This window comes from Dendrobates tinctorius, unplaced genomic scaffold (genome assembly GCF_039654945.1).
Source record: "Dendrobates tinctorius isolate UK_male_01 unplaced genomic scaffold, ASM3965494v1 ptg000138l, whole genome shotgun sequence".
Lineage (NCBI taxonomy): Eukaryota > Metazoa > Chordata > Amphibia > Anura > Dendrobatidae > Dendrobates > Dendrobates tinctorius.
In genome coordinates, this window is record NW_027361806.1 from 29,271,260 (window position 1) to 29,298,535 (window position 27,276).

The following is a 27,276-nucleotide window of genomic DNA, read 5'->3' on the forward strand; positions in this document are numbered from 1 at the left end:
ATGAACAGAAATTGTTCCGGGCATGCTCAGTGTGAAAAAACAGAATCCAGCGACAGATTCCGTCTTTTGACGGACAGCAACGGATCCTGCGCCCATAGGCTTCCATTATAGCCAACGACGGACGGCGCTGGATCCGTCGCTGTCCGACTTTTCGATGTACACAAAAAAACGTTACTTTGACCGATGTCTCCAGCCGATGGACAAAGAATTTATAACGGATCCGTCAAATGACGGATGAAAAGTGCGGCCATCTGTCACAATCCGTCGCTAATACAAGTCTATAAGAAAAAACAGATCCAGTGGGCAACTTTGCTGGATCCGTTATTTTCACAAAACGACGGATTTTGATTGAAACAAAAAGAGTGAAATGCGAAAGAGGCCCAGGATGGTCCCCGAGTCACCGTCTTGCTCTTCAGGAGGAGAATCACTTCCAAGGACAGCAAGTGACGGCATAACGCCACTAATTAATCTCGATAGGTGGAATCATTTCTAATTAGTTTACAAATCCCTCAGTCTCGGTCTCCTGTCGTCTGCCAAACATTTTCTACCTTCTTCCACTAATCAAAAGTGAAGAAACGAGAATCCTGCTTGTCGGAGTTGGGAACAGAACACAACTCAGCTGCGGCGCGGCGGTGGGGAACGCGTCTGCTCCATATGAAACCAGCAGCACTGATCTTGTGTTATTATTCAGACCTCATGGCCGCAGGTGAAGAGTTGAGCCGTCGTAATGTGAACATTACTCGAAGAAAGGTCTTAACATCATTAAGGTGTAAACTTCAGGGTGGACCAGCTGCGACCGATCTTTTACTACCAGGAGAGGAAAGCAATTAGAACACGGACTGAAAGGTCAACACATTTCTCGTCTCGACCTCTCGGCGGCAGCGATGGATTATCACCGATGCTTTATAGGCTGCCGAGAGCTGGGAGATGGTGCTGAACGTGGCGGACAAGATGCCAGCACTGAGGGCGATCATGTCCCAGTGGCCGGTCCACACCTTCGGCGGATCTCCGACTGTCCTGGCATCTGGACTTCACCTGATCACCATAGGATACAGTCAGTGCCTCACCGCAGTCCATGGAGAAGTCGTCCTTCACATCCACAGCGTCACCAGCGCAGTGGCGGCACACGCGGCTGACGGGTCACAGTGGCGGCACACGCGGCTGACGGGTCACAGTGGCGGCACACGCGGCTGACGGGTCACAGTGGCGGCACACGCGGCTGACGGGTCACAGTGGCGGCACACGCGGCTGACGGGTCACAGTGGCGGCACACGCGGCTGACGGGTCACAGTGGCGGCACACGCGGCTGACGGGTCACAGTGGCGGCACACGCGGCTGACGGGTCACAGTGGCGGCACACGCGGCTTACACACACCTGTATATATCTTCATATAACAGCGTACACACACCCCTGTATACAGCTTCATATAACGGTATATACACACACCTGTATACAGCTCCATATAACGGTATATACACACACCTGTATACAGCTCCATATAACGGTATATACACACACACCTGTATACAGCTCCATATAACGGTATATACACACACACCTGTATACAGCTCCATATAACGGTATATACACACCTGTATACAGCTCCATATAACTGTATATACACACCTGTATACAGCTCCATAGAACGGTATATACACACACCTGTGTACAGCTCCATATAACGGTATATACACACACCTGTGTACAGCTCCATATAACGGTATATACACACACCTGTATACAGCTCCATATAACTGTATATATACACACACCTGTATACAGCTCCATATAACGGTATATACACACACCTGTATACAGCTCCATATAACGGTATATACACCCCTGTATACAACTCCATATAACGGTATATACACACACCCCTGTATACAGCTCCATATAACTGTATATACACACCTGTGTACAGCTTCATATAACGGTATATACACACACACCTGTATACAGCTCCATATAACGGTATATACACACCTGTATACAGCTCCATATAACGGTATATACACACACCTGTATACAGCTCCATATAACGGTATATACACACCCCTGTATACAACTCCATATAACGGTATATACACACACCTGTGTACAGCTCCATATAACGGTATATACACACACCTGTATACAGCTCCATATAACGGTATATACACACACACCTGTATACAGCTCCATATAACTGTATATACACACACCTGTATACAGCCCCATATAACGGTATATACACACCTGTATACAACTCCATATAACGGTATATACACACACCCCTGTATACAGCTCCATATAACGGTATATACACACACCTGTATACAGCTTCATATAACGGTATATACACACACCTGTATACAGCTCCATATAACGGTATACACACACCTGTATACTGCTCCATATAACGGTATATACACACCTGTATACAACTCCATATAACGGTATATACACACACCCCTGTATACATCTCCATATAACGGTATATACACACCTGTATACAGCTCCATATAACTGTATATACACACACCTGTATACATCTCCATATAACGGTATATACACACACCTGTGTACATCTTCATATAACGGTATACACACACCTGTATACATCTCCATATAACGGTATATACACACCTGTATACAGCTCCATATAACGGTATATACACACACCTGTATACAGCTCCATATAACGGTATATACACACACCCCTGTATACAGCTCCATATAACGGTATATACACACACACCTGTATACAGCTCCATATAACGGTATATACACACACCTGTGTACAGCTTCATATAACGGTATATACACACACCTGTATACAGCTTCATATAACGGTATATACACACACCTGTATACATCTCCATATAACTGTATATACACACCTGTATACAGATTCATATAACGGTATATACACACACCTGTATACATCTCCATATAACTGTATATACACACCTGTATACTGCTCCATATAACGGTATACACACACCTGTATACATCTCCATATAACTGTATATACACACCTGTATACTGCTCCATATAACAGTATATACACACACCTGTATACAGCTCCATATAACGGTATATACACACACCTGTATACAGCTCCATATAACGGTATATACACACACCTGTATACAGCTCCATATAACGGTATATACACACACCTGTATACAGCTCCATATAATGGTATATACACACCTGTATACAGCTCCATATAACGGTATATACACACACCTGTATACAGCTTCATATAACGGTATATACACACACCTGTATACAGCTCCATATAACGGTATACACACACCTGTATACTGCTCCATATAACGGTATATACACACCTGTATACAACTCCATATAACGGTATATACACACACCCCTGTATACATCTCCATATAACGGTATATACACACCTGTATACAGCTCCATATAACTGTATATACACACACCTGTATACATCTCCATATAACGGTATATACACACACCTGTGTACATCTTCATATAACGGTATACACACACCTGTATACATCTCCATATAACGGTATATACACACCTGTATACAGCTCCATATAACGGTATATACACACACCTGTATACAGCTCCATATAACGGTATATACACACACCCCTGTATACAGCTCCATATAACGGTATATACACACACACCTGTATACAGCTCCATATAACGGTATATACACACACCTGTGTACAGCTTCATATAACGGTATATACACACACCTGTATACAGCTTCATATAACGGTATATACACACACCTGTATACATCTCCATATAACTGTATATACACACCTGTATACAGATTCATATAACGGTATATACACACACCTGTATACATCTCCATATAACTGTATATACACACCTGTATACTGCTCCATATAACGGTATACACACACCTGTATACATCTCCATATAACTGTATATACACACCTGTATACTGCTCCATATAACAGTATATACACACACCTGTATACAGCTCCATATAACGGTATATACACACACCTGTATACAGCTCCATATAACGGTATATACACACACCTGTATACAGCTCCATATAACGGTATATACACACACCTGTATACAGCTCCATATAATGGTATATACACACCTGTATACAACTCCATATAACGGTATATACACACACCTGTATACAGCTCCATATAACGGTATATACACACACCTGTATAGATCTCTATATAACTGTATAGACACACACCTGTATACAGCTCCATATAATGGTATATACACACACACCTGTATACAGCTCCATATAACGGTATATACACACACCTGTACACAGCTCCATATAAAGGTATATACACATGTTATGAATGGGTCACCGAGGAGAAAAAAGCAAAACAAGCTAAGCCACAGAAAACCAGAGAGGTTGGTAACTTTGCAGATTGCAGATCCCTGATCCAACCACACAACTAGCAGCAGCCGTGGAGCGTACCTACGATGATACTAGACGCTTCGTCACAGCCGGAGAACTAAATAAGCCTAAAGCAAGAAAAGGAAAAACTAACTGCCACAGAGCAGACCCCAAAGGAATAGATAGCCCCCACACATGTATTGACGGTGAAACAAGATGAAGGAACAAACACAGGCAGGAAAATAGGCTGAGCAAATGATGGGGCCCAAACTAACTAGACAGGAAAGGAAAGGGAAGACACTGTCTGCAACCTGCAAAAAACCCTACAAAAATAATGTCCAACACTTCTGATAGCAAAATTAACCCTGAAGTCACTAACCTTCTCCCACTATATCAGCACTCTGAAATATTCTGAGACAGAGCAAAAAGAGGCCAAACTAGTAAGGGACAAAAAGCAAATTGGCAAAATACTGATAAATAAGAGTGGAAATTCAGCACAGCCCCCAGCCGGGGCTGGCAGAACACACAAAAAACTGAATAGACGAACAAAATCAAGTGTGAACATTAGCAGAAAAACTTAGCTTTAGATGACTGGAACAGAGCTGAAAACCAATAGCTGACAAGCCAGAAGGAATCACCAGCACCAGAATAGGGCGTCGGCTGTCTTAAATCCAATCTGAGAATCCTGAGATCCAATCGTCATCCTCATTCTCAGGTGGCAGATCTCCACCAATCAAACCAGCCGCACCACCTCCCGCCACCACCAGAGGGAGTCCAGAAGGGGAACTCACAACTGGTGAACCAGAGAATGAACTCACAACACACACACCTGTATACAGCTCCATATAACGGTATATACACACACCTGTATACAACTCCATATAACGGTATATACACACACCTGTATACAGCTCCATATAACGGTATATACACACACCTGTATACAACTCCATATAACGGTATATACACACACCTGTATACAGCTCCATATAACGGTATATACACACCTGTATACAGCTCCATATAACTGTATATACACACCTGTATACAGCTCCATATAACGGAATACACACCTGTATACAGCTCCATATAACGGTATATACACACACCTGTATACATCTCCATATAACGGTATACACACAGCTGTATACAACTCCATATAACGGTACATACACACACCCCTGTATACATCTCCATATAACTGTATATACACACACCTGTATACATCTCCATATAACGGTATATACACACACCTGTATACATCTCCATATAACGGTATATACACACACCTGTATACAGCTCCATATAACGGTATATACACACACCTGTATACAGCTCCATATAACGGTATATACACACACCTGTATACATCTCCATATAACGGTATATACACACACCTGTATACAGCTCCATATAACGGTATATACACCCCTGTATACAGCTCCATATAACGGTATATACACACCTGTATACAGCTCCATATAACGGTATACACACACCTGTATACATCTCCATATAACGGTACATACACACACCCCTGTATACATCTCCATATAACGGTATATACACACACCTGTATACAGCTCCATATAACGGTATATACACACACCTGTATACATCTCCATATAACGGTATATACACACACCTGTATACAGCTCCATATAACGGTATATACACACACCTGTATACAGCTCCATATAACGGTATATACACCCCTGTATACAGCTCCATATAACGGTATATACACACCTGTATACAGCTCCATATAACGGTATATACACACACCTGTGTACATCTTCATATAACGGTATATACACACACCTGTATACAGCTCCATATAACGGTATATACACACACCTGTATACAGCTCCATATAACGGTATATACACACCTGTATACAACTCCATATAACGGTATATACACACACCCCTGTATACAGCTCCATATAACTGTATATACACACACCTGTATACAGCTCCATATAACGGTATATACACACACCTGTGTACAGCTTCATATAACGGTATACACACACCTGTGTACATCTCCATATAACGGTATATACACACACCTGTATACATCTCCATATAACGGTATATACACACACCTGTATACATCTCCATATAACGGTATATACACACCTGTATACAACTCCATATAACGGTATATACACACACCCCTGTATACAGCTCCATATAACGGTATATACACACACCTGTGTACATCTCCATATAACGGTATATACACACACCTGTATACATCTCCATATAACTGTATATACACACCTGTATACTGCTCCATATAACGGTATATACACACACCTGTATACAGCTCCATATAACAGTATATACACTCCTGTGTACATCTTCATATAACGGTATACACACACCTGTATACAGCTCCATATAACGGTATATACACACACACCTGCATACAGCTCCATATAACGGTATATACACACACCTGTGTACAGCTTCATATAACGGTATATACACACACACACCTGTATACAGCTCCATATAATGGTATATTCACACACCTGTGTACAGCTTCATATAACGGTATATACACACACCTGTATACAGCTTCATATAATGGTATATACACACACCTGTATACAGCTCCATATAACTGTATATACACACCTGTATACATCTCCATATAACGGTATACACACACCTGTATACATCTCCATATAACTGTATATACACACCTGTATACTGCTCCATATAACGGTATATACACACACCTGTATACAGCTCCATATAACGGTATACACACCTGTATACAGCTGCATATAACGGTATACACACACCTGTATACATCTCCATATAACTGTATATACACACCTGTATACTGCTCCATATAACGGTATATACACACACCTGTATACAGCTCCATATAACGGTATATACACACACCTGTATACAGCTCCATATAACGGTATATACACACCTGTATACAGCTCCATATAACGGTATATACACACACCTGTATACATCTCTATATAACTGTATAGACAGACACCTGTATACAGCTCCATATAATGGTATATACACACACACCTGTATACAGCTCCATATAACGGTATATACACACACCTGTATACAGCTCCATATAACGGTATATACACACACCTGTATACAGCTCCATATAACGGTATATACACATGTTATGAATGGGTCACCGAGGAGAAAAAAGCAAAACAAGCTAAGCCACAGAAAACCAGAGAGGTTGGTAACTTTGCAGATTGCAGATCCCTGATCCTACCACACAACTAGCAGCAGCCGTGGAGCGTACCTACGATGATACTAGACGCTTCGTCACAGCCGGAGAACTAAATAAGCCTAAAGCAAGAAAAGGAAAAACTAACTGCCCCAGAGCAGACCCCAAAGAAATAGATAGCCCCCACACATGTATTGACGGTGAAACAAGATGAAGGAACAAACACAGGCAGGAAAATAGGCTGATCAAATGATGGGGCCCAAACTAACTAGACAGGAAAGGAAAGGGAAGACACTGTCTGCAAACTGCAAAAAACCCTACAAAAATAATGTCCAACACTTCTGATAGCAAAATTAACCCTGAAGTCACTAAACTTCTCCCACTATATCAGCACTCTGAAATATTCTGAGACAGAGCAAAAAGAGGCCAAACTAGTAAGGGACAAAAAGCAAATTGGCAAAATACTGATAAATAAGAGTGGAAATTCAGCACAGCCCCCAGCCGGGGCTGGCAGACCACACAAAAAACTGAATAGACCAACAAAATCAAGTGTGAACATTAGCAGAAAAACTTAGCTTTAGATGACTGGAACAGAGCTGAAAACCAATAGGGCGTCGGCTGTCTTAAATCCAATCTGAGAATCCTGAGATCCAATCGTCATCCTCATTCTCAGGTGGCAGATCTCCACCAATCAAACCAGCCGCACCACCTCCCGCCACCACCAGAGGGAGTCCAGAAGGGGAACTCACAACTGGTGAACCAGAGAATGAACTCACAACACACACACCTGTATACAGCTCCATATAACGGTATATACACACACCTGTATACAACTCCATATAACGGTATATACACACACCTGTATACAACTCCATATAACGGTATATACACACACACCTGTATACAGCTCCATATAACTGTATATACACACCTGTATACAGCTCCATATAACGGAATACACACCTGTATACAGCTCCATATAACGGTATATACACACACCTGTATACATCTCCATATAACGGTATACACACAGCTGTATACAACTCCATATAACGGTATATACACACACCCCTGTATACAGCTCCATATAACTGTATATACACACCTGTATACTGCTCCATATAACGGTATATACACACACCTGTATACAGCTCCATATAACGGTATACACACCTGTATACAGCTGCATATAACGGTATACACACACCTGTATACATCTCCATATAACTGTATATACACACCTGTATACTGCTCCATATAACGGTATATACACACACCTGTATACAGCTCCATATAACGGTATATACACACACCTGTATACAGCTCCATATAACGGTATATACACACCTGTATACAGCTCCATATAACGGTATATACACACACCTGTATACATCTCTATATAACTGTATAGACACACACCTGTATACAGCTCCATATAATGGTATATACACACACACCTGTATACAGCTCCATATAACAGTATATACACACACCTGTATACAGCTCCATATAACGGTATATACACACACCTGTATACAGCTCCATATAACGGTATATACACATGTTATGAATGGGTCACCGAGGAGAAAAAAGCAAAACAAGCTAAGCCACAGAAAACCAGAGAGGTTGGTAACTTTGCAGATTGCAGATCCCTGATCCTACCACACAACTAGCAGCAGCCGTGGAGCGTACCTACGATGATACTAGACGCTTCGTCACAGCCGGAGAACTAAATAAGCCTAAAGCAAGAAAAGGAAAAACTAACTGCCCCAGAGCAGACCCCAAAGAAATAGATAGCCCCCACACATGTATTGACGGTGAAACAAGATGAAGGAACAAACACAGGCAGGAAAATAGGCTGAGCAAATGATGGGGCCCAAACTAACTAGACAGGAAAGGAAAGGGAAGACACTGTCTGCAACCTGCAAAAAACCCTACAAAAATAATGTCCAACACTTCTGATAGCAAAATTAACCCTGAAGTCACTAAACTTCTCCCACTATATCAGCACTCTGAAATATTCTGAGACAGAGCAAAAAGAGGCCAAACTAGTAAGGGACAAAAAGCAAATTGGCAAAATACTGATAAATAAGAGTGGAAATTCAGCACAGCCCCCAGCCGGGGCTGGCAGACCACACAAAAAACTGAATAGACCAACAAAATCAAGTGTGAACATTAGCAGAAAAACTTAGCTTTAGATGACTGGAACAGAGCTGAAAACCAATAGGGCGTCGGCTGTCTTAAATCCAATCTGAGAATCCTGAGATCCAATCGTCATCCTCATTCTCAGGTGGCAGATCTCCACCAATCAAACCAGCCGCACCACCTCCCGCCACCACCAGAGGGAGTCCAGAAGGGGAACTCACAACTGGTGAACCAGAGAATGAACTCACAACACACACACCTGTATACAGCTCCATATAACGGTATATACACACACCTGTATACAACTCCATATAACGGTATATACACACACCTGTGTACATCTTCATATAACGGTATATACACACACCTGTATACAGCTCCATATAACGGTATATACACACACCTGTATACAGCTCTATATAACGGTATATACACACACCTGTATACAGCTCCATATAACGGTATATACACCCCTGTATACAGCTCCATATAACGGTATATACACACACCCCTGTATACAGCTCCATATAACTGTATATACACACACCTGTATACAGCTCCATATAACGGTATATACACACACCTGTATACAGCTCCATATAACGGTATATACACACACCTGTGTACAGCTTCATATAACGGTATATACACACACCTGTATACAGCTTCATATAACGGTATATACACACACCTGTATACAGCTTCATATAACGGTATATACACACACCTGTATACATCTCCATATAACTGTATATACACACCCCTGTACACAGCTCCATATAACGGTATATACACACACCTGTATACAGCTCCATATAACGGTATATACACACACCTGTATACAGCTCCACATAACGGTATATACACACACACCTGTACACAGCTCCATATAACTGTATATATATACACACACACACCAGTATACAGCTCCATATAACGGTATATACACACACCTGTATACAGCTCCACATAACGGTATATACACACACCTGTATACAGCTCCACATAACGGTATATACACACACACCTGTACACAGCTCCATATAACTGTATATATATATACACACACACACCTGTATACAGCTCCACATAACGGTATATACACACACCTGTATACAGCTCCACATAACGGTATATACACACACACCTGTACACAGCTCCATATAACTGTATATATATACACACACCTGTATACAGCTCCACATAACGGTATATACACACACCTGTATACAGCTCCACATAACGGTATATACACACACCTGTACACAGCTCCATATAACTGTATATATATATACACACACACACACCTGTATACAGCTCCACATAACGGTATATACACACACCTGTATACAGCTCCACATAACGGTATATACACACACCTGTATACAGCTCCACATAACAGTATATACACACACACCTGTACACAGCTCCATATAACTGTATATATATACACACACACCTGTATACAGCTCCACATAACGGTATATACACACACCTGTACACAGCTCCATATAATGGTATATACACACCTGTATAGATCGCCATATAATAGCCAAGGGTTCTTTAAAAGTATATATCTCGTGTGTTATATCCACATACCTATGTATAATGTACATATTAAAAATTATACGTTTTGAATTTTTATCTTCATTAGTTTTTTTTTTTTTAATAGATTTCTAAAGTTTTGAAAAAGCCTGAATTTTGAACTTGTATGATGTTACATTTTTTATCATATCTTGGGCTAGAATTATGATAAAGAGATGGCAGAGGCATCATTGTGTTCAGAATCACACTTACTTTAATGTGATTTGTCACAAGACTATATTTGTTGATATTTTGAGGAGTCAAAATCAAATAAATTATATATACAATGATATTTATTTTTTCATTATTATGTCACTAGAGATGTCCTTTTTCAAGTTTTTCAAAACACCAGTACAGTAATTATACCATGAAGCTATAAAATAAAACACTCTGAACTAAGTCTTTAATGTGAGCTATCATCAAGGTGTCCCTTCTCCTGGGTGAAACGTGATCTTGTCCGCGATCTCTTATAACAATGGCCGCTGCCTTGTGCCGGTAACGCCGGCTGTTATGGGGTTTGACCCCACCAGAGTTATAGTTGAATTTTGGTTACTTTCAGGCTGAGTTCACAAGCGGCGTTTTTTTCGCGTTTCCGCGGCGGTTTTAACCACGCGATTTTGCAGCGAAAACGCGAAAAATAAGCATCCCATGCATTCCTATGGGATTCTGCAATGCTGTGCTAATGCTGCGGTTTTTACCGCGGCAGAATCGCTTTGCGGTAAAAAACGCAGCATGCTCATTAATTTGCGGAATCGCGGCGATCCCGCACCCATAGGAATGCATTGTTCCGCTTCCTTCCCGCATGTGGCTGTGCACACCATGCGAAAAGTAAGCAGAACAATTGCGGATGGTACCCACGGTCCGGAGGAGAGGAGACTGTCCTCCGGGCTTTGGGTACCATATCCCTGCAAAAAATAGAATTATAAAATAAAAAATATTGTTATTCTTACCATCCGGCGTCCCCCGCAGCCTTCCCGCCTCTCTCCACGCATCCGTTCCCAGTAGTCCTTTGCGAAAATGCCCGCGATGGCGTCCGATCTCGCGGTCATCGCAAATTACCGCGAGACGTCGCGATCCCGCGAGAACATACGTCATCGCGGGCATTTTCGCAAAGGATTACTGGGAACGCCTGCGCGGGACGTCGGAAGGTAAGAATAACACTATTTTTTATTTTTTTTTTTTACATTCTATCTTTTACTACTGATGCCGCATAGGCGGCCTCAGTAGTAAATAATTGGTCACACTTGTCAAACACTATGTTTGACGAGTGTGACCAACCTGTCAATCAGTTCTCCAAGCGATGCTACAGATCGCTTGGAGAACGCTAGCATTTTGCAAGCTAAATACGCTTGCAAAATGCTAGTTTTTCCGCGGGAAAATTGCGGGAATTTAAAATGCGATTTTCCCGCGGACTGGAATTCCGGAATTCTCGCGGTAATTTCCGCGAGAGTTCCAGTACGTGTGCACTTAGCCTCAATATGTCTGATTTTCTTTGCACTGCTCAGAAGGGAGAGAGCTCCGTTTGACTTTTTGAATGCAAAAATTGGCTGGAATCGATGGCGAGCGCCATGTTGCGTCTGGAGATTCCCTGATGTACCTAAATTCTAACAAACCCTAATACAGTCCTAACACACCCCTTATCCTAAATCCAACCACAACATCACCCTAGCCCCAAACCTAACCTCAATCCTAGCTCTATCCCCAACCATAACAGAAAAACATTTTTTTTAACTTTATTATTTTTACCTAACTACTTTTTTATTTTGATCACTGTGATAGGGTCTGTCAGGGAGTGACTAACCCAGTGTGACACGACACCACGAATGGTCGGTCAACGGACGGCACAACACACCAGGGAACCTATAACAACGGCGGGCCCTGTCGATAAGGAACGGGGAAATGGACACCTCCTGAACTCACCTGAGGATGTGCCCTGCTTTCACTATCGTCCCTATACGGGTTCTTTTACGTCGCCGCCGAGCAGGATACCTAATCCCTCACTTGCCCTGCTCTTATCCCCCCAAGTAGGAAACTGGCAGGTGAGAGCAGTGGTTCCACCGCTGCACTAAGACAACAACAGGAATGGAAAGAGAACCAAAAGGAATGGAAAGACAACACCAAAAGGGACAACGTAACAAAAAAATGCAAGCCTTAGCTTTCTGCTGCAAAGCACTGGACAGCAGGATAAAGACACCAGATCAGCGAACCCAGCAAAGCACCACTGCACCCAGCCAGCTCCTTCCTCCATTTTGGTCACTGTAGAATCCTCTAACACCGACAGTCAGCTGATGCATCAGGTGACCTCTTGAAGGTTGGTTGGAGTGGTCACCACCCACGTCAGCTGACCCAGCAGCAATGCAGTTACACCAGCAGGGGAAAAACTGACATCAACCCCCAATGGCCTGAAAGGAATAAGGTTTCAATCTGAGAAGCCAGATCTGCCACAGATCCAAAAATGGATCGTGACACTATCACATTGATCAAAATGAACCAACAGGAAAAAGTTCCTATTGTTGCCAGCCGGGAGATCTCTGAGGATGCAGTGCACATGCGCCCGCCATTTTCTTCCCGGAAGACGCCGACGACGACCAGGGGACGCAGGGGGGGTCCAAGGACACCGGAGGACCTCATTTCTCTCTTCTCTGATGTGCTAGATATCATCAGAGGAGAAATAAAAAAGGGAGATCTCACCTTTTTTTTTGTGGTCGCCTTTATTCTGTGAATAACGGTAATCGCAACACTGGGGTCGATAAAAACTGACCCAAATTATGTTCTCCGGGGTCTTGGCTACCCCCGGTAGCCGAGATCCAGGAGAATTTCCGACGCTGGGGGGGAGGGGGGGCGTTATACACTTATTTCTCAACACCGCTAAAAAGCAGGGCTGTGGAGTCGGAGTCGTGGAGTTGGAGTCGGTGCTCATTTTGGTGGAGTTGGAGTCGGTTTAAAATGGACTGACTGCGACTCCTAAAATATATAATAAATTGGGTACAGTAGTTCAGTGCAGAATGTGCTGAATATTTTTTCATAGGAATTTGGGAAAGTTATGAAATGTCCTATAAATGGCTGTTATATTCCTGATCTAAGGCTACATTCACACACAGCGTTTTTCCTGCGTTTTTTGAGGATACGTTTTTCAGTTGCAAAAGCTGATCATCTTTTTAATAAACCGCATCACCTGAAAGGTTTTTGAGCTCATAGATAATGGTTTCAATAGCAAAAGCAAATAAGAAATCTGCTTTATCTATCCATTTATCCATATCTGTCCATCTAAATCATATCTGTACCAAAAAGAATGAAAGCCGGATAGCACACAGACTAAAGGCCCCGTCTCACTAAGCAATCTCGGTAGCGAGATCGCTGCTGAGTCACAACTTTAGTGACGTAACAGCGATCTCACCAGCGAGATTGCTGTGTGTGACAGCGATCAGCGAGCGGCCCCCCTGCCGGTATCGCTAATCGCTGGAAGAAATCTCTGGACGTTTCTTTGGTCGCTGGTCTCCCGCTGGCCAGCACGCATCGCTGTGTGTGACAGCGGGAGACCAGCGATCAGCTGTAAAAAAATAATAAAAAAAATAAAAAATATAGTTATTCTCACCTTCCGATGTCCCGTTCAGCCATCCCGCCTCTCTCCACGCTCCGGTCCCAGTGATCCTTAGCATGAATGACCGCGAGATTTTGTTATCCCGCGAGACCGTGACATCTCGCGGTCATTCTCGCAAAGGAGCACTGGGACCGGAGCGTGGAGAGAGGCGGGATGGCTGAACAGGACGTCGGAAGGTGAGAATAACTATATTTTTTATTTTGATACTATTTTCTACAGCGATAGCAAGCGATGCCGGGCGCTCGGCATCGCTGTGCTGATCGCTGGTGAAGCTGTCTGTGTGACAGCTCACCAGCGATCACATAGCGACTTACCAGCGATCCTGACACCTTGATATCGGTGTCGGGATCGCTGGTGAGTCGCTTAGTGTGACGGGGCCTTAACACTCCTTTTTTTTAGCACCAGTCAGGTGCACCTCATAGCTGCCCAAAAGGACGCCCAGGACTGGCATTGCTCGTCTTCAGTAACATCAACATCAACTGATAGTTGGAATAAATAGACTGCATTAATCACCACATCTTCTTAAGCTGCAGGCTTTATTTTCAAGTGTAGGGGTGTGCAGTATGAGGTTCTGCAGCAGCTGAGGTGTGCAATATGAAATTCTGCAGAACAGTATGAGATTCTGCCCCCCCCTAGATTTGACCTGGCTACGCCCATAGTGTGAATGTAGCCTGAGGATCTAGGCTTTATCTTAGCCGAGATAAGTCATAGTGTGTGTGTGTATAATATATATATATACACATACATACATACATACACACACACATATACATACACACACACACATTACAGACCAAAAGTTCGGACACACCTTCTCAAAGCGTTTTCTTTATTTTCATGACTATGAAAATTGTAGATTCACTCTGAAGGCATCAAAACTATGAATTAACAAATGTGGAATTATATAATTAACAAAAAAGTGTGAAACAACTGAAAATACTTTATGTTTTAGGCTGAGTGCAGACGGAGTTTTTGGCCCTGCGGATTTTTCCGTGCAGAAGGGAAGAAATCCGCAGGTCAAATGACCTGCATTTTTCCTGCGGATTTCTTCCATTTTTCATGCGGTTTTTGTGCGGTTTTCCATTGCGGTTTTCCCCCTGCAGATTTGGTGACAGGGGAGATGGAAAACCGCACAAAAGAATTAACATGCTGCGGATTTTGTACCGCGGGAAAACCGCGCGGAAAACTCCGCAGCGTCTGCACAGTGTTTTTTTTTTAAACATTGATTTTAAGGCTACTGTACATCACAATGCAGAAATGCAACGTTTCTGTGCGGTAAAATCCGCTGCGGAACCGCTGCAAATCTGCATCGTGTGCACACGGCCTTATATTCTAGGTTCTTCAAAGTAGCCACCTTTTGCTTTGATTACTGCTTTGCATTCTCTTGATGAGTAAGGCTGTGTAAGTGCTATGTGACCAAGAAGGAGAGTGATGGGGTGCTACGCCAGATGACCTGGCCTCCACAGTCACCAGACCTGAACCCAATCGAGATGGTTTGGGGTGAGCTGGACCGCAGAGTGAAGGCAAAAGGGCCAACAAGTGCTAAGCATCTCTGGGAACTCCTTCAAGACTGTTGGAAGACCATTTCCAGTGACTACCTCTTGAAGCTCATCAAGAGAATGCCAAGAGTGTGCAAAGCAGTGATCAAAGCAAGAGGTGGCTACTTTGAAGAATCTAGAATATAAGACATGTTTTCAGTTGTTTCACACTTTAATTATATAATTCCACATGTGGTAATTCATAGTTTTGATGCCTTCAGAGTGAATCTACAATTTTCATAGTCATGAAAATAAAGAAAACTCTTTCAATGAGAAGGTGTGTCCAAACTTTGGTCTGTACCGTATGTATGTAATCGATATTACACAGTGTATTACATATTTACAATTTTAGTTTTTTGTGTTCTAAAGTTGTATTCCAATAAATAGATTTTATGTTCTAAATATCTTGATTATTGGATCATAGAAATGATTTAATGTCTGATGTTCACATTGTACTACAATAAATTTTTCACATAAATATAAGCAATATATGTCGGAGTCGGTGTAAGGGAAATTGAGGAGTCGCAGGTTTGGCTTACCAACTCCACAGCCCTGCTAAAAAGTAGCGCTGAGGAATAAGTACCCTTAACTGACGCCGTTAAAAGGCGTATTGGCGGTCATTAAGGGGTTAATTAGTCGGTCACTTTCAAATTGGCAAGAAGCAGCCTCTTGTGGACAGGAGTCTTCTTACCGCTCATGTTCATAGACACGGTCTTTCTTGCCAGGTATAATTCGGATCACTTCATCGCCTTTGTACAAACCTTTCACTGCATCCACTATAGATTAATCTAATGATTTAATCAGGGCTGTGGAGACTGTAAGCGAAACTTGCGACTCCGACTCCTCAATTTCCCTTACACCGACTCCCACATATATTGCTTATATTTAAATGAAAAATTTATTGTAGTACAATGTGAACCTCAGACATTTAATCATTTCTATGATCCAATAATCAAGATATTTATACAGAACATAATATCTATTTATTGGAATACAACTTTAGAACACAAAACTGTAATAAATTGTAAATATGTAATACACTGTATAATATCGATTACATATATATATATATATATCACTATGTAATAAACTAAGTGGCAAAAAACTGTTTTCAACAAAGACATACTAAATAACATTTGTGCAGTCTATGAATTTCTTCTGAGAAAAAGAATTGCCTCCATCATATCCTCCCTCATAGATGACCTCACATCTGACCTAATAACTTTAAGGCCAGAGAACAACCTCTCTACAGTAACTTGGGTTGGAGGCAAAGCCGTAACCACATGGGAACATCTCTAACAATTTCCGGGTATAAAGGAATTGCCTCCTGCACAGTCAGTTCTGATGAACGGTTGAATTTTTCTATTTCTTTGAGAGCAAGAGAAACATTTTGCTGAAATCTGGTCAATCTGCTGCTATAGGAGACGGAGTGGAATGTTTTTCCTTGCGGCAACGCTTTGCCTGCTCCATGTCATCCAAATACTTGTCAAAGTCAAACTCCTCATCTGATGAGGATGAAGATATGGCAGCAGCAGCACTGGCAGGACCCGAGTCCTCTTGCTCTTGGCCGTCCTGTAGGTCACTCTTCCTAACCGCTACCTCAGTCAGAGCTTCTTTTCCTTTAGTAAGCTGTTGATCATCCAGCAATATCCGATGACTCGGGTCCACATAAACAGCTGCCAGAAAATTTTTATTTTCCAATAGCTGTCTCTCTCCGTTTCATTGAAGCAGCAATGCCATCTGCGATTAAACCTCCTCTTTGGGACAGGCAAAATAGCAAGTTCTTCCACTCCCTTATGAAAATGCCAGGAGTTAAATCCTCAGCTTGTAATTTTTGAGTCACTGTAAATGGGTGATGAGGCAATTCCTTCAATTCAGCCACCTGTGTCCATTGATCTTCATTTAGAGTTACCTGAGGGTTCGTCATATCTATAAGAAACGGTTTTAGTTCAAGCAATCGCTCAATCATTAAATAAGTGCTGCCCCACCGAGTGGCTTGATCGACAATTGCCCCTTTCCCAGCACGTCTCTTCAAGATGGAATCAATTTTAGGTGTTCTGGCGGCAATAACCAATTTCCAATCAGATTTCCAGCATGGCCCTCTTGCAGACTATAGGCCCCGTCACACACAGCGATATCGCCAGTGAGATCGCTGATTTTGTGACGCCACAGCAATCTCGCCAGTGATATCGCTGTGTGTGACATGGATCAGTGACCGACCCCCCTGCCGGGTATCGCTGATCGCGCTCCATCGTCCTGGGCCATTTTTTGATCGTTGGTCTCCCGCTGGCCAATGCGCATCGCTGCGTGTGGCAGCGAGAGACCAGCGACGCTGGTTTCCAAATTAAACAGCAGGTAACTAAGAGCTGCGCGGCTCCTGGATACACGATGTTTACATAGGAAACCAGCTTGCTCGCTGGTCCTGATCGCTGGAGGAGCTGTCTATGTGACATCTCACCAGCGATCAGCCTAACGATGTCCCAGCGATCCCATCCATGTCGGATCGTTGGTGGGATCGCTGGGACATTGGTACGTGTAACGGGGCATTGTCTCTTATTGCCAGCTGCAGCATGTGCACAACACAGCGCATGTGATGAATATGAAGTGTTTTGAAGCAGCTTCAACAAGATCATCTATTTCTACAGTATAATTTTGCTGTTCTTCTGTAGTAATATCTGTTTGTTCCTCAGTTACATGAACAGCACTGTGGCCTTCCATCTCATACTGAATCCTAAATGTTCCTCTAGCTGTTGTTCATTACTCTCATTCATCAGTGTAATTGCACTTTTGTTAGAAGCATTGTCCGTTACAATAGCAGGAACCTGTTCTTGTGTGAATGCAGCCTTAGAGCAGGAATAGAGCAGCCAGTTATAGGACATTTCATAACTTTCCCAAATTCCTATGAAAAAATATTCTGCACATTCTGCATTGAATTACTGTACCCAATTTATTATACTTTAGGAGTCGGTCCATTTTATACCGACTCCACAGCCCTGGATTTAATGCCTGGTATAAGATCAGGACAAGTCATAAAACTTTATTTTATTTGAAAAATATAGACCCTACACTACTATTAGATCACAGGTTGAAAAGATCTGAATTGAAGATTTTCAAATTGACGCTGTTCATGTTGTTATTTTTTGAAGAATGATCCCGTTGAGATCCCATGAATTCTGGTACAGATGTGGTTATGAGCATAGGAGGTACATGTGAATTTTTTTTTTTATTTGATATCATTGATTTTTTGGAAATGCTTTTCAAAATTTTGTGTTTGAGTGTGCATGGGTAAAAATCAGGGCTGTGGAGTCGGTAAGCCAAACCACCGACTCCACAAATACCCCGACTCCACAGTCCCTGCTGAGCATGGACATGAAACACAGCACAGATTCATCTCAGCCGAGATCCTCAGATCAGGAAAAGAACAGACATTTAAAGGACATTTCAGAACTTTCCCAGATTATTATGAAAACATTTACAGCACATCCTGCATTGTACTACTGCACCCAATGTGTTATATATTTTAGGAGTTGGTCCATTTTATACGGACTCCACAGCCCTTGGTAAAATATTAAGAAACTCTTGTGACATATCGGGTGGAAGCCTGTACATAGAAAAATGTTTCTTCCCATTTTGCATTCTCTAACACACTATTACCAGAGAACAAAGTCTCAAAAGAATTAAAAACATAATTAAAAACATAAGAGGAAAATTGCATTGGTCCACATGAAATAGAATGACCTGAAGGAGAAGTGGTGGATGATGGAGACGTCGCTGATCTGCAATGATGGACACATTATAACATCCTCCTGACTCTCCAGTCCAGAGTCTGAGCACAAATCCCGGCACCTCTCGGCTGCTGTCACTGAGGTCATTAATGGTCGTCTGAGGAAGGTTCTGCCGCTGATTGTACAAATCATCAGGATCTGCTGCCGGCAGCTCCTGTGTAAGCACTGACTAATGACGTCCCCGATGGAGACTTGTCTGGAAACACTGCTGCCACGAGAGCAGGTTTGGGCCACGCAGGAGCTCACAGTAGTGCGAGGAACATGTGATCTGGGGACGTCGTTTGGGAAAACCACTCCTGGACAATTTAGAAAAATGGCAGCACCACTGGCTCCACCGCAAGATTAATGTAATGTCGAGCTGTTAGTGAACTGGAATAAAGAATGGAGGGCTCTGTCTACCAGACATTATACCCTCCCTCCACACACAAACACACACACACATCATAATCCCGGGAGTAGGACTGAAGTGATGTTCCTTTGTGAAGACCTCTTCATGGCGCTGCCCACGTGGTCTCATCAGATAAGAATGGCGCTCAGTGATCCATTCTGTCTTGTAAGTAAAATCGGACATCACACACAGAGACTAAGGCGTCACACAAGCCATCATGAGGCGTGAGCCGGGCACCTGGCTAGAGGAGTCCACTGACCTCACGTCACAGCTATCAGACCATCATGATGCAGAACAAGACAGCAATGGAGTCTGGAATGGAGGTCTCCTCAGCGATGAGCCTGGCTCTGGTCTTTGAGGCAACAACAGCCAGAGATTGGTCTGGAGATCACAGGAGTAAAGTCACTGGTCCTACTCCCAGGATAACAGGGTGTGAGTGTGCGGTGTATGATGTGCAGTACTCAGACCATTCTAGTCTTCTCTCCAGTTCACTATCAGTTCAGCGTTACCTTGATTTGTTGGTGGAACCAGCGGTGCGACCATTTTCCCAACATAACATCCCCAGGCCGCATGTTCCTCGCACACCTGTGAGCCGTCTGCGTGGCCTAAACCCGATCCCGTGGCTGCAGCTTCTCCGGACTTATCTCCATCGGACACATGGGGGACGTTATTGGTCGGTGGTCACACAGGAGTTGCTGGCAGCGGATACGGACATGTCTCCATCGAGCACCAACCAACGATGTTCCCGATGTGATTGATGGAGACAAGTGCGGAGATGATGTCCCTGATGTGATTACACAGGAGCTGCCGGCAGCGTCTCCGGACTTGTCTCCATCGAGCACAAGGGGGACGTCATTGATCAGTGATTAAACAGGAGCTGCCGGTAGCATCTGTACACTTGTCTCCATCGATCACATCATTGATCAGTGATTACACAGGAGCTGCCGGCAGTGGATCCTGGTGATTTGTACACTCAGTGGCAGAACCTTCCTCACATGACCATTAATAGCCTCAGTGACGGCAGCCGCGGCCGGAGGTGCCGGGATTTCTGCACGAGGCTTAGACTCTTTGTATACATATATACACACACTGTGTACATGCAGGCGGTCACACTGCTGCTCAGAGAAGGCGCCACTCACCGTTCAGCCGAGTCTGCCTGTTGGCTCGCACTCTCAGGAAGGTCTGCGGAGACACAAGACACACACATCAGAGGCTGCAGGAAACAGGGAGCAGTGTGAGGCTGGGGGTACTGATGTCAGGGGTGCAGGGGCTGGGGGGGTACTGATGTCAGGGGTGCAGGGGCTGGGGGGGTACTGATGTCAGGGGTGCAGGGGCTGGGGGGGTACTGATGTCAGGGGTGCAGGGGCTGGGGGGGTACTGATGTCAGGGGTGCAGGGGCTGGGGGGGTACTGATGTCAGGGGTGCAGGGGCTGGGGGGGTACTGATGTCAGGGGTGCAGGGGCTGGGGGGGTACTGATGTCAGGGGTGCAGGGGCTGGGGTACTGATGTCAGGGGTGCAGGGGCTGGGGGGGTACTGATGTCGGGGGTGCAGAGGCTGGGGGGGTACTGATGTCAGGGGTGCAGGGGCTGGGGGTACTGATGACAGGGGTGCAGAGGCTGGGGGGGTACTGATGTCGGGGGTGCAGAGGCTGGAGGGGGTACTGATGTCAGGGGTGCTGGGGCTGGGGGGGGTACTGATGTCAGGGGTGCAGGGGCTGGGGGTACTGATGACAGGGGTGCAGGGGCTGGGGGGGGTACTGATGTCGGGGGTGCAGAGGCTGGAGGGGGTACTGATGTCAGGGGTGCTGGGGCTGGGGGGGTACTGATGTCAGGGGTGCTGGGGCTGGGGGGTACTGATGTCGGGGGTGCAGGGGCGGGGGGTACTGATGTCGGGGGTGCAGGGGCTGGGGGGTACTGATGTCAGGGGTGCAGGGGTGGTACTGATGTCAGGGGTGCAGGGGCTGGGGGTACTGATGACAGGGGTGCAGGGGCTGGGGGGGGTACTGATGTCGGGAGTGCAGAGGCTGGAGGGGGTACTGATGTCGGGGGTGCAGGGGCTGGGGGGGTACTGATGTCGGGGGTGCAGGGGCTGGGGGGGTACTGATGTCGGGGGTGCAGGGGCTGGGGGGGTACTGATGTCGGGGGGTGCAGGGGCTGGGGGGGTACTGATGTCGGGGGTGCAGGGGCTGGGGGGGTACTGATGTCGGGGGTGCAGGGGCTGGGGGGGTACTGATGTCAGGGGTGCAGGGGCGGGGGGTACTGATGTCAGGGGTGCAGGGGCGGGGGGGTACTGATGTCGGGGGTGCAGGGGCTGGGGGGGTACTGATGTCGGGGGTGCAGGGGCTGGGGGGGTACTGATGTCGGGGGTGCAGGGGCTGGGGGGGTACTGATGTCGGGGGTGCAGGGGCTGGGGGGGTACTGATGTCGGGGGTGCAGGGGCTGGGGGGGTACTGATGTCAGGGGTGCAGGGGCGGGGGGGTACTGATGTCAGGGGTGCAGGGGCTGGGGGGGTACTGATGTCGGGGGTGCAGGGGCTGGGGGGGTACTGATGTCGGGGGTGCAGGGGCTGGGGGGGTACTGATGTCGGGGGTGCAGGGGCTGGGGGGGTACTGATGTCGGGGGTACAGGGGCTGGGGGGTACTGATGTCGGGGGGTGCAGGGGCTGGGGGGGTACTGATGTCGGGGGTGCAGGGGCTGGGGGGGTACTGATGTCGGGGGTGCAGAGGCTGGGGGGTACTGATGTCAGGGGTGCAGGGGCGGGGGGGTACTGATGTCGGGGGGTGCAGGGGCTGGGGGGGTACTGATGTCGGGGGTGCAGGGGCTGGGGGGGTACTGATGTCGGGGGGTGCAGGGGCTGGGGGGGTACTGATGTCGGGGGTGCAGGGGCGGGGGGGTACTGATGTCGGGGGTGCAGGGGCTGGGGGGGTACTGATGTCGGGGGGTGCAGGGGCTGGGGGGGTACTGATGTCGGGGGTGCAGGGGCGGGGGGGTACTGATGTCGGGGGTGCAGGGGCTGGGGGGGTACTGATGTCGGGGGTGCAGGGGCGGGGGGGTACTGATGTCGGGGGTGCAGGGGCGGGGGGGTACTGATGTCGGGGGGTGCAGGGGCTGGGGGGGTACTGATGTCGGGGGTGCAGGGGCGGGGGGGTACTGATGTCGGGGGTGCAGGGGCGGGGGGGTACTGATGTCGGGGGTGCAGGGGCGGGGGGGTACTGATGTCGGGGGTGCAGGGGCTGGGGGGGTACTGATGTCGGGGGTGCAGGGGCTGGGGGGGTACAGATGTCGGGGGTGCAGGGGCGGGGGGGTACTGATGTCGGGGGTGCAGGGGCTGGGGGGGTACTGATGTCGGGGGTGCAGGGGCTGGGGGGGTACTGATGTCGGGGGTGCAGGGGCTGGGGGGGTACTGATGTCGGGGGGTGCAGGGGCTGGGGGGGTACTGATGTCGGGGGTGCAGGGGCGGGGGGGTACTGATGTCGGGGGTGCAGGGGCTGGAGGGGTACTGATGTCGGGGCCGGGAGGCTGATGGCCGAGGACCCTCCCTCCCCCTCAGATGTAAACACACATACTTCCTTTCTGTGGCCGCCGCTGCGCTCACTCTGCATGGCAACTAGGGGGCGGCTGCCTCAAATCTCGGCCTCCGGAGAGCCGCTGCCGCCTGTCATGCCCGGTGTAGACGGGGTGCTCTGCCCGTTGCCCGGGCCCGGTGCCGATGGCGGCGGATTCTAACGGCTCTTCACTGCCAGAATGATCTCGAGACGGGCGCCATCTTGGAATGGTCATGTGACAGGCGCGCAGGGCATGTAGGCACGCTGCGTGCCGCCGCTCAGTAGTGTCACCATGACAACCGAGAGGCGGGAAAACCGACACTTCTGTCACGAGCCGCACAGACAGCGCCGGAGAGCGGAGATTAGAAGCAGCGGCTGAGGGAGAGGAGGCGCGGAGACCCCATGATATATATATATATACACAGCGGAGGAGGAGAGCTGGTGATAGATACTGTGCTGTACTCAATCCATCCCGTGTGACACTGCTGTACCTAAACCATCCCGTGTGACCCTGTGCTGTACTTAAACCATCCCGTGTGACACTGCTGTACCCAATCCATCCCGTGTAACACTGTGCTGTACCCAATCCATCCTGTGTGACACTGCTGTACCTAATCCATCCCGTGTGACACTGCTGTACCTAAACCATCCCGTGTGACACTGTGCTGTACCCAATCCATCCCGTGTGACACTGCTGTACCTAATCCATCCCGTGTAACACTGCTGTACCCAATCCATCCTGTGTGACACTGCTGTACCTAATCCATCCCGTGTGACACTGTGCTGTACCTAAACCATCCCGTGTGACACTGTGCTGTACCTAAACCATCCCGTGTGACACTGCTGTACCTAATCCATCCCGTGTGACACTGCTGTACCTAATCCATCCCGTGTGACACTGTGCTGTACCTAAACCATCCCGTGTGACACTGCTGTATCTAATCCATCCCGTGTGACACTGCTGTACTTAAACCATCCCGTGTGACCCTGTGCTGTATTTAAACCATCCCGTGTGACACTGTGCTGTACCTAAACCATCCCGTGTGACACTGTGCTGTACCTAATCCATCCCGTGTGACACTGCTGTACCTAATCCATCCCGTGTGACACTGTGCTGTACCTAAACCATCCCTTGTAATCATCCCGTGTGACACTGTGCTGTACCTAATCCATCCTGTGCCACTGTTTTGTACCTAATCTTACCACCTGTGACACTGTGCTGTACCTAATCCACCCTGTGTGACACTGCTGTACCTTATCCATCCTGTGTGACACTGTGCTGTACCTAATCCATCCTGTGTGACGCTCTGCTGTACCTAATCCATCCTTCGTGACACTGTCCTGTACCTAATCATCCTGTGTGACGCTGTGCCTAATCTATCCTGTGACACTGCTGTACCTAATCCATCCTGCGTGACACTGTCCTATACCCAATCCATCCTGTGTGAAACTGTGCTGTACCCAATCCATCCTGTGTGACACTGTTCTGTACCTAATCCATCCTGTGTGACTGTGCTGTACCTAATCCATCCCGTGTGACACTGTACTGTACCTAATCCATCCTGTGTGACACTGTCCTGTACCCAATCCATCCCGTGTGACACTGCTGTACCCAATCCATCCCGTGTGACACTGTGCTGTACCTAATCCATCCTGTGTGACACTGCTGTACCTAATCCAACCCGCGTGGCACTGCTGTACCTAATCCATCCTGCGTGACTCCTGCACCTAATCCATCCCGCATGACACTCTGCTGTACCTAATCCATCCCGTGTGACAGTGTGCTGTACCTAATCCATCCCTTGTAATCATCCCGTGTGACATTGTGTTGTACCTAATCCATCCTGTGCCACTGTTTTGTACCTAATCTTACCACCTGTGACACTGTGCTGTACCTAATCGATCCTGTGTGACACTGCTGTACCTTATCCATCCTGTGTGACACTCTGATGTACATAATCCATCCTGTGTGACACTGCTGTGCCTAATCCATTCCGTGTGACACTGCTGTACCCAATCCAACCTGTGTGACACTGCTGTACCTAATCCATCCTGTGTGACACTGTTATATACCCAATCCATCCTGTGTGAAACTGTGCTGTACCCAATCCATCCCGTGTGACACTGTGCTGTACCTAATCCATCCCGTGTGACACTGTGCTGTACCTAATCCATCCCGTGTGACACTGTGCTGTACCTAATCCATCCTGTGTGACACTGTGCTGTACCTAATCCATCCTGTGTGACACTGTCCTATACACAATCCATCCTGTGTGACACTGCTGTACCCAATCCATCCTGTGTGACACTGTCCTGTACCCAATCCATCCCGTGTGACACTGTGCTGTACCTAATCCATCCTGTGTGATACTGTGCTGTACCCAATCCATCCCGAGTGACACTGTGCTGTACCTAATCCATCCCGTGTGACACTGTGCTGTACCTAATCCATCCCGTGTGACACTGTGCTGTACCTAATTCATCCCGTGTGACACTGTGCTGTACCCAATCCATCCCGTGTGACACTGTCCTGTACCCAATCCATCCCGTGTGGTACTGTGCTGTACCCAATCCATCTTGTGTGACACTGCTGTACCTAATCATCCTGTGTGATACTGTGCCCAATCCATCCCGAGTGACACTGTGCTGTACCTAATCCATCCTGTGTGACACTGCTGTACCTAATCCATCCTGTGTGATACTGTGCTGTACTCAATCCATCCCGAGTGACAATGTGCTGTACTTAATCCATCCTGTGTGACACTGTGCTGTACCTAATCCATCCTGTGTGACACTGCTGTACCTAATCCATCCTGTGTGACACTGTCATGTACCCAATCCATCCCGTGTGACACTGTGCTGTACCTAATCCATCCTGTGTGATACTGTGCTGTACCCAATCCATCCCGAGTGACACTGTGCTGTAACTAATCCATCCCGTGTGACACTGTCCTGTAACTAATCCATCCCGTGTGACACTGCTGTACCTAATTCATCCCGTGTGACACTGTGCTGTACCCAATCCATCCCGTGTGACACTGTCCTGTACCCAATCCATCCCGTGTGGTACTGTGCTGTAC

General features: G+C 46.3%; 1 protein-coding gene across 4 annotated transcripts in view; it reads right to left on the reverse strand.

Moving 5' to 3' along the window:
- RNF220 (ring finger protein 220) overlaps positions 1–27,276 on the reverse strand; it is a 340,908-nt gene that overhangs the window by 48,511 nt on the left and 265,121 nt on the right. For 3 of the 4 annotated variants that reach the window (XM_073544949.1, XM_073544947.1, XM_073544950.1), the window contains one exon: positions 21,791–21,833. In XM_073544949.1, the coding sequence (XP_073401050.1) occupies positions 21,791–21,833 (43 nt within the window). Of the gene's footprint in view, positions 1–21,790; positions 21,834–24,217; positions 24,528–27,276 lie in introns of those variants that run through there. The other variant, XM_073544951.1, reaches the window with a different exon arrangement.